This window comes from Lipotes vexillifer, unplaced genomic scaffold (assembly GCF_000442215.2).
Source record: "Lipotes vexillifer unplaced genomic scaffold, Lipotes_vexillifer_v1.1 scaffold1094, whole genome shotgun sequence".
NCBI lineage: Eukaryota > Metazoa > Chordata > Mammalia > Artiodactyla > Lipotidae > Lipotes > Lipotes vexillifer.
The window spans coordinates 540,960-549,913 of NW_006792775.1; the positions used below are offsets into that span (position 1 = coordinate 540,960).

General features: G+C 65.3%; 2 protein-coding genes across 2 annotated transcripts in view; one reads left to right on the forward strand and one right to left on the reverse strand.

The window, feature by feature from the left end:
• Nucleotides 1-773: 773 nt before the first annotated feature.
• Nucleotides 774-5,588, reverse strand: PIDD1 (p53-induced death domain protein 1). The gene is made up of 15 exons (XM_007465995.1): nt 5,285-5,588; nt 4,435-4,848; nt 3,885-4,094; nt 3,744-3,798; nt 3,372-3,573; nt 3,171-3,296; nt 2,857-3,036; nt 2,631-2,778; nt 2,378-2,513; nt 2,146-2,296; nt 1,929-2,052; nt 1,733-1,851; nt 1,541-1,654; nt 1,232-1,431; nt 774-1,032 (listed from the first exon to the last, which is right to left on the reverse strand). Exons 1-15 carry the CDS (start codon nt 5,586-5,588, stop codon nt 774-776), a joined length of 2,742 nt encoding a protein of 913 aa, XP_007466057.1.
• A 3,248-nt stretch (nt 5,589-8,836) lies between these two features.
• Nucleotides 8,837-8,954, forward strand: part of RPLP2 (ribosomal protein lateral stalk subunit P2) — a 2,074-nt gene continuing 1,956 nt past the window's right edge. The window contains exon 1 of the mRNA XM_007465928.1: nt 8,837-8,899. The gene's annotated coding sequence lies outside the window, so the exon portion shown is untranslated. The remainder of the gene's footprint in view (nt 8,900-8,954) is intronic.

The window sequence follows — 8,954 nt, forward strand, 5'->3', positions numbered from 1 at the left end:
GGGCACTCACCGCGCGCTCTGCCGCCGCCGCCGCTCTCGCCTCCCCGCCGCGCCGCGCGCCCGGCTTCACCTAAACGCGGGGGCGCGTCCGCTCGGCGCCGCGCGCGCTCCGCCCCCGGTCCTCAGCCCGCTCGCGGCCTCCGGCTCCCTCTCCTGGCCGCCGCGGCCACTGCGCCCGGCGGGCCACAGCCCAGGGCCAAGCCCTCACCCTAGGTCCCCAAGGGTCTTCCCTGCGTGTCCGGCTTCGCGCCTGTGCATGGGCCGGTGACCAGGGACTACTCCCGTCGGGCCAGCGGATGGCGAGGTGCGCTGGGACGAGGTATCCTAGGGGAGGAGCGGTGCTGGGAGGGGACTGAACTCGCCAAGCCCCCGCCCCTCACCGCCACCAAAGGGCAGATGTGCAATCCCGCACAGGGTGACTTTGTATCCATCGGGGCTGCGGCCCTTACTTTGTAGCTGGGGCCCCCTGTCTCCCAGAGATCAGGACCAAGAGGAGGCGCTGGGCCGGAGACAGGCAGGAGCAAGGGCGGTGGGGAAGCCTGTGCACAGGCCCCCTCGCAGCAGGGGCCAGGTCTCTGATCTGGCCTCCCCGTGCCTTCCACCTGCCTCTCCACCCAGCAAATAAACTGAGCTCTGAGACAGCAGCCAGGATGGTGCACATTTGTTACACAAGGAGGAGAGGGTCACTGGCCCCATACCCAGGGAAGGTTTGAAAGTGGGAGCCTCTAACCATTGGCCAGAGGATGTCAGGGACCGCCCAAAGTCGGTAGGTTCTAGGTCTGGGCAGGCTCGGGGGATTGTGATGCTGAAGAACCAGGTGGGCCGAGGTCCCCGGGGGCCAGACTTGTGCGCTGGATGCCCTCCTGGTACTTGCGGCGGCCAAGCTCCAAGACAGCCCGCACCTCTTCGGCCACGTCCCGCCGGTCACTCTGCTCCAGGGCCTCCACGAGAAGCCCCACAGCCCCTGGCTGCCCGGCCTGGCGCTCAGCCCAGGAGAAGAGCATATGGCGGATCTGCCCATCCAGGTCGTCCCTGGGGGGACAGGGGAACGGTGAGGGACGGGCCGGCCCAGGACCACCCTCCCAAGATGGGTTCCTTCCTCCCTGGGCCAGGGGCGGTCAGACCCTCCCTTTCCTGACTGTTTGCCCTGCCCCCACCTCCCCTGGACAGAAATTCAGCCAGCCTCCAGTAGGCAGGCCAGCAGCGGGAAGGGAGGCTCAAAAGAACTCACCGGAACTCATGCCGGATGCGCTGCAGCTCACGGTAGGGCAAACCCAGGTGCAGGGCCACGGCTGGCCAGTCAGGGCCCAGGCGCCCGGCCACATTTAGCAGGTTGCTCTGTGTCAGGAACCCAGTCTCGGCGTCGCCCAGGTTCAGAGGTGCCAGGGAGAGGCCAGCCTCCTGCCCTGGGCCCTTGGATCCCCGCAGTCTCTGTGGGGAGGACGCAGTGGTAGTGAGCCCTGGCCCCGCCCCCGGCTCCAGCCCATACCCCCGGCCACCCCCTTCCCCCTTCACACAGGCTCCCCCCGCCAGGCCGCACCGGCAGCTTGAGGGGCAGAGTGGCCATCCATGGGGCATCTGCACCCCTCTTCTGCCGAGCAGCCTCCGCCTCCTCAGGCACCTCCTCTGGCACCTCTCCTCGGTAGAAGGACACCTGTGGGTGGGATGAGGTCGGCTTCAGGGCTCTGGCCTCGGCCCAGGCAGCCCGGGGGACCCTACCCCGTTGGCCCACCTGGCCCCTCACGGCCTGAGCCCGCCGGTCCAGCGTTGTGGTCACGTACACCTCCTTCAGGTTCTTGAGGTGTGAGTAGAACACGAAGCACACCCTGCCCTCCACACAGTCAGGACGGTCTGAGGGGAGGGCGTGGGCTCAGCAAGGACTGTGGGGGCAGACCCCAGGGTCCCTTTTCTGGGTGCAGGGGGCCTACCGGCATCCACGTTGATGCCCCTCTCGAAGGCAGCGAAGAATTTCTCACCCTCAAACATCTCCACGGTGTCTGAGGGCTCCGGGCCACGGTAGCGCTCCAGCAGCCGCCGCAGGGTGCTGTCCACCTGTGGGGGCGACCCACTGGCTGGGAGCCCAATGCCCTGACCTGGCCCCCCGGCCCCCACCCCGCCCGCCCAGCCCTCTGCCCCCGCCCCCACCTTGTTGCGGGGCAGGCACTGCAGCAGGACCTGCTCGGGGTCCCGGCGCCTCTGCAGCGCGATGAGGCTCACGCGGTGCAGCCGCAGCCGCTCCCAGGCCTTCCGCGCCAGGCCCCCCACGCAAGTCTTGGTGGTGTACCAGAGCCAGTACCTGGGAAGGCTGGGGGTGAGCGGGGTGCGCAGGCCGGGGCAGGGGTGGGGGACCGAAGAGGCGGAGGGAGGGGGCACTGACCAGGAGAAGCGTGTGACCTGGAAGCGAGCGTACAGGTGGGTGAGCTCCAGCGCCACCTGCGCCGTGATGTCGTCCCAGGTGGCCGCGGGAGGGGCCCGGTACAGCAGGTGCAGGTGTGAGCGGTCCAGACTCAGGCCTGTGGGTGGCAGGGGGCCACAGGCTGAGGCCTCCCTGCCCGGGGCCCCCCTTCTGAGCACTGTCCCCCCCCCACCCCATGGCTACAAGCCCAGGAGGCCACACAGCCGCCTCTCACCTGTGACGCCAGGGGGCAGAGGCAGTTGCACGGTGACTGGCCGAAGGAAGCTTGGGGGGCCGCTCTGGGAGAGGCAGAGCAGGGGGCTGGCGGCCGCCTCAGGCTCTCCCAGCAGGGCCGGCAGTTCTCTGCTGCCCACGCGCACCACCTGGAGCAGAGGGCACCCGAGCGATCACCTCTGTGCCCAGGCACCACCCGCCACCCATGGCAGCTGCCCTGCCCGTACCTGCATACGGGCATGACGGGGCTCCTCAGTGGCCCCAGGGGGGAATGTGACCTTGACCCCAGGATGTCCTGAGGAGCACAGCAATGTCCCCTCTGGTGGCACCAGGCAGGCGTCAGACACAGGGCGTGAAACCACGAGGAACCAGGAGAAGTGAGGCACCTGGCAGTGAGCCCAGAGCCGCTGGGCGTGTGGGGGGCAGAGGGACAGGGTCAGGGGCTTCGCCGGGCATGGGGGGTGGACAGAGGGACAGGGTCGGGGACAGTTGGGCAAAGGCAGAGATGCCCCCTTCCCAGATGGGCCTGGACAGCCCTCACCTTGGGCGCCTCTTCCTCCAGGTGGGTCTCCAGGTCACACCAGCTATTGTCACTCAGGGTCCTGACCACCACCTCACGGCAACGCCGTGCCCGTGGGGGCACAAAGAGCAGCCACAGGCCCACCTCCTGCCAGGCAAGGGTGCTGTGAGTGCCAGGGCCATGGCGGGCCTCCTCACCTGCCCCGACCCGCCCTGGCCATACCTTCTGGAAGGCCACTCCATGGGGCTGCAGCTCCAGGACACCACTGAGCAGAGAGTCGTGGGGACCCAGAGGGGCGAGGCGGGGCTCTGGCAGCCACAGTCGATAGCGGATGGTAACAGGGGTAGCAGTGGCTCCCACAGGGAACTGCAGGCGGACACCGCAGGCCAGGGTCACAGAGCAGCCTAGGGGGGTCACGGCAAAGCTGAGGGAAGACAGGGTGGACGTCGGGTCAGACGCAGCAGGGCCCCACGTCTGAGTATGGCACCCTGGGCAACTCTAGGAGACCCCCAAGGCACGGGCAGGCGGACAGAGCGGACAGGGTGACAGGGTGGACAGACGCTTTTGCAGCCCGGCCCCTCCTCCACACCATACCTGTCCAGATCTGAAGTCAGCAACAGTCTGGGCATTTCTGGGACCACGGGTATCCCTGTGGAAGGACAGATGGGCTGTTAGGATGGTGATGACACCTGCGTCCTGTCTGTGGTCTGCCCCCGTCCCCACCAGCGAGCCTACCTGGAGGAATGTGGGGGTCGGGGCTAGGCCCACCCAGGGGGTTTCCTTGCAGGCGCACGAAGGGGGCATCCAGTAGCTCGGGGGGCACGTCTCGGAGCTGATTGTCCCTCAGGTCGAGCCGGGCGAGCAGCGGGAGGTGGGCCAGGCCAGCAGGTACCGAAGCCAGAAGGTTGCTGTGCAGAACGAGGAACCGTAGGGACTGCAGGCCCGCTGCAGGGGCGCCAGCTTAGGGCCCGCGGAGGCCGCACAGGGCCACCCCAGCCCTGCAGCGCCAGGCCAGGCCGCTCGTGCTGGGGCCTCCCAGAGAAGCCCTTTCAGTCTCTGCCCTTTGGCTGAACGGGAGAGCTCGGGCAGGCCTGCGCAGGGAGCCTCAACAGCCAGGGAAGTGGGGGGCAAGCAAGGGCTGCCGAGGAGGGCGAAGGCTCAAGGTGGGCCAGCCTGTGCGCGCGAGGCCCTGCGGAGGAGAGAGGGCTGTGGGATAGGGCAGGCTGGGCAGTGGCCGACAGGCCATCAGGCCCATCAGGCCCAGGGAGCCAAGGCTGCGACTCACCAAGGGAAGCAGGGAGGCCCTGCAGCCGGTTGGAGGCGAGGTTGAGCTCGGCCAGGCTACTCAGGCCTCCGATCTCAGGGGGCAGAGCATCCAGCAGGTTCTCAGAGAGATCGAGGCGCTGCAGGCTGGACAAGGACCCCAGTGCTGTGGGCAGCGTTTGCAGGCGGTTGTGGGTGGCAGCGAGGAAGGTGAGGGCGGGGAGGGCCCCCAGGGCCTCAGGCAGCTCTGAGAGGCAGTTATGAGAGAGCAGGAGGGCATCCAGGCCACACAACTGCGGGACACAGGCTGGCAACGTCTCCAGGCTGTTGAAGCTCAGGTCCAGGTGGGCCAAGTGGGCCAGGCCACTCAGGCTGGCGGGCAGCGTGGCGAGGGAGCCCCGGAGGCAGGCACCCAGAGCGTCCCGATGTTGCCCACCTGGGTGGGGGAAAGGCAGATATGGCTCTCAGAGCCAGAGTCCCAGGTCCCAGCTCAGCCCTGCCAGCCCGGGAAATAGGTGCACGGAAACACAGACCTCCACCCCAACCCCACTCAGACAGCGAGAGATGGACACAGATACTGGAGAGTCACCAGCAAATGAAAGAGGCAGCGACAGACAACGCAGGCTCGTCTCAGCTGACAGTCACCACCCGTGACCCACCCCAGGAGAAATACCCACACTGGGGTCTGCTGGAGACCCCACTGGCAACTGCCAGGTCCAGGAGCCCAGGCTCAGCCAGCTTCCTCTTGGGGTAAAAGGGGTCGGGTAGCGCTGTGCAGAGAACAGCGATGAGGCTGGGACCAGGGTTTGCCTTTCAGGACCAAGAAGCAGAGGCAGGAGCCAGCGATGAGGCTGGGACCAGGTGGGGCTCACCTTTGAGGACCAGGGAGCGGAGGCGTGGCAGGCTCCAGGGCAGATGGGCCAGGGTGGCCTGCAGCAGCTGAGGGTCCTCGTGGCCACTCAGCTGCAGGAACTCCACCTCCAGCAACTGACGGACCTGCTGGGCACACAGGTGCAGCAGCCGGTGGCAGCCCCTGGGGTACAGGTCCAGGCTCAGCCGGTTCCCAGCCAGGAGAGGGGGCACCCCCAGCCTTGCGTCCACAGCATCTGTAGCATCTCTTGCAGTATCTTCTAAAGCTGCTGTCTCGGGCTCCAGCCCCTCTGCCACCGCAGCCATCGCCCACCGGCTGTCCTCGGGGGCCGGACATGTCCCAGCTCGCCAGGCAGGCCTGCTCAGGCAGGGCCCAGGGAGGCTGCAGTCAGGGGGAGGAGCGGGTAGGAGGGGGCTGGGCGTCCTCTAGCCAGAGGAAGGGGGACTCTGGCTGGGGAGAGCTCTTGAGCCAGGCCAGCTGGTCCAGAGCCCAAAGCCTAGGCTGCTGGACAGATAATCGCTGAAATGGGGCCGGTGAATAGGACTCCCCAAGGCTGGAAAGGCAGCAGGCAGGGAGATCTCTGTGTGCAGAGGGGCCTGGGGACGTGCTTGAGGGAGAGGGGAAAAGTGAGGCTTCACGTCCCAAATCTGGAAACTTCACAAGGGACTCCTAGAGGTGTCAGGTCCTATTCCACCCCCCACCCCCTCTGGGTCCAGCCCCACATCCAACCTTCACATTCCTCGGCTGGCTTTGACCAGAGATCCCGGCTCTCATCTACCACGTGGGGCCGGTGTTCCAGGCAAGGGCCGGGTGATCGTGCCCGCGTATGTCAGAGCAGTGAGTGTGAGGGGGTTCCTAAGGACCGGACCCCACTTCCTGGCGCCTGGAGGTGGGCTCCCCGCCACTTCCAGCTCGCACCTCGGTCCGCGGAGGAGGTCGGTGCACCGCGCAGTCGCGGGCCCCACTGCTCGGGTAGGGTCCCGGGCGGGAGAGCGCGCCCTCCCCGAGCCGCCCTCCCCACGGCGCGCCCGCGGCCCGCGCGTCACCTGCGCTCCCGGCGGCGCGTTTCCGGGTCCCGCCGCATCGGAAGCTCGCCTCATGTCCGGCGAGGGTCCGCAGGCCGGGATCTCAGTGTCCCTCCCGCCCCGCCCGCCCGCCCTCCGCCGGTCGCCGCCCTGCTGCACTCAGCTTCCTGTAGGCCTGCGTGCCTCTGCCGTCCAGCCTTCCGCGGGAGGGCCCGCGTTGCGCGCCACCAAACCCAACCTTTCAGAGGTTCTCTTGGGCCCTGGGCCCGCTCAGCTCTAGGGCTGTGCCATTCCCGGCCCCATGCTGAAATGAGCTAGTGCGATCTCTGGCTGCAGGGGGTAACGGGTGCTGATCAAAGCTGCTGCCCCACACCAACTCCTGCCAGAGGACAGCTCTAAGAATGTCCCCAGCCAGCCCCAAAGGCCTCCTCTCAAGCCCTGCAGAGCCTGGGGCCCAGCTCCAATGGCCCTCCTTTTACGGTGATCACTGTGGGTCACATGCCCCCAGCAGTGGACTTCCTCACATGCTGCCTCCTATCTTTCCGCATCTCACAAGGAACGAAAAGGCGGCTCCGAGAGATCAGATGTTGCCCAAGGCCACTAGCTGGTGAGTGCCAAAGCCAAGGACCTCAAACCAGGTCTGTCTGACTCTCAAGAGAACCTTCCCCACTCCTGCTTCCTCACCCCGCACAGTCGGTGCCTATAAACGGACACATGAACGCATCTGCTTCTGCCTGTTCTGCCCCACATGATACCCTGTGCACCCTCTTTCCTCCACCCTCGCCAGCTACCGCCATCCCTCCTACCCGGATGGGCAGTTCCCACCAGGCCTCCATTCTCCCCAGCTCCTATCCCCCCTTCAGTTTCCACATAGCTGCCAGAAGAATTTAAAACAAACAAACAAAAAACCAATCACAGGAACATTATTCAGTCTTAAAAAGAAATGAAATCCTGACACATGCTATAATGTGGATGAACCTTGAGAGCATTACTCTAAAGAAACAAGCCAGACACAAAAGGACAAATGCTATATGACTCCACTTCTGTAAAGTCCCTAGAGCAGTCAAATACATAGAAACGGAATGTAAAATGGGGGGGGGGCAGGGGCTGGGGGAGAGGAATGGAGAGCTACTGTTTAATGTGTATGGAGTTGTTTGAGAAGTTCTGGAGCTAGATGGGGGTGATGATTGCACAACAATGTCAATACACCTAGTGCCCCTAAATTGCATGGTTAAAATGGTAAGTTTTACGTTATGTATTATTTTACCATTTAAAAATTTAAATAAAAACAATCACACTTTCTTGTGTGATTGCAGTGAAGTCCCATCCTTCCCAAATGGTTTCCCCACTTTACCGCAGCTGTGTGACCCTAAGCAAGAAAACCTTTCTACGCCCGACTTCATCTATACGATAAGGGTACCGTGTGGCTTGCCGTTAACAAACCAGTGCTTGGTGCTAACACGTGGGGTCACCTGTTGTCAGAGCCCGCATGGGCTGGCTGCTGCCTCTGAACCCATCTCCGGCCACCTTAGTTGGGCCTTTGCATCTGACCCCTGGGGCCTGATGCTCGCCCCACAACTTCGAAGGGCCAGCTCCTTCTCATCCTTCAGCCCCGTGGCAGTGTCAGCCTGGGACTGCCTCGTTTATTTACTTTGTGTGTCCGCGCACTAGAACCTGAGTTCTACGGAGGCAGAACCGGGCCTGTTCCCTCTCAGGACTGACGCCAGCCTGCAGCAGGGTTCCTGACACGGAGAGTGAATGAGTGACGTGTGCTACGTCCGTGTGGACCCTGAGATCTGTCCCGAGCCGACAAGGCCAGGGCAGGGGGTGGGGGTGGAGTCACACGGGCTTCGGCACTCCTGGCTCCGCTCCTCGGGGCGGCGGTGACAAGGCCTCCCAGCTTCGGCCGGAGCTCCCACCAAGGCGCTGGGGGGAAGCAGCGGCTCGGTTCGGCGGTGTGAGCGCGCGGAGCAGCTCGCCCACCCCACTGGGGGGGCCGGACAGCGAACTCCTGTTCCCGCGGCTAGGAACCACCTGAGACCCGGAAGCGCAGCGGGCTGGACCACTGCAATAGCGCCCGGGCCACGTGCGGCCCTCGCAGGCAGCAGCGTACCCGCGCTTCCGGTAGCCATGCACCATGGGACTTGTAGTTTGCCGGCCGCGTCAGCCTCTCCCGCAGAGATGCGTCCTGGGCGTGAAGGCTGCGCTGCATGGTGGGAGCTGTAGGCGCCGCGTGGCATCCTGGGAGCCCTAAACGGAAAAACGCTGCACTTCGGACTCGCGTCTCGCTCTGCCCTGCTTCCCCCAGGGATCTCTAGGGGCACTCACCCCACTGTATACAAGAAGGCGGCCCAGAACTGCCTTTAGCCTTTGCGGTGGTGGCTGCGGGACAAGACGGGATAATGGCGTCACCTGCGTCCTCCTGGGCTAGGCACCGTCTGACATCACTAGGAGGCGCCCTCAAGGGGCGCTGCGCGCAGGTTCCGGAGGCTTCTGGGTAGCGAATTACTCCCGCCCCCCGCACCGGCGCCTTCCTTTCCGTCCCTAACGTCGCCGAAGTCGCACGCGCGAGGCTTCTCCGCCGCCGCCAAGTTAGTGGGGCGGGCAGGCCGGGGCGCGGGGCGGGCCGGGGGTGCCGCGGAGGGA

Excerpts from the sequence above, each read along its gene's own strand:
- PIDD1 (XM_007465995.1), bottom strand. The coding sequence starts at position 5,588 with ATGGCTGCGGTGGCAGAGGGGCTGGAGCCCGAGACAGCAGCTTTAGAA. Across the intron at positions 4,095-4,434 it reads GGGCCTCCCTGCTTCCCTTG|CGGGCCTGCAGTCCCTACGG; the intron begins GTGAGTCGCAGC and ends GCGCCCCTGCAG. Across the intron at positions 1,033-1,231 it reads CGCATCCGGCATGAGTTCCG|GGACGACCTGGATGGGCAGA; the intron begins GTGAGTTCTTTT and ends CTGTCCCCCCAG.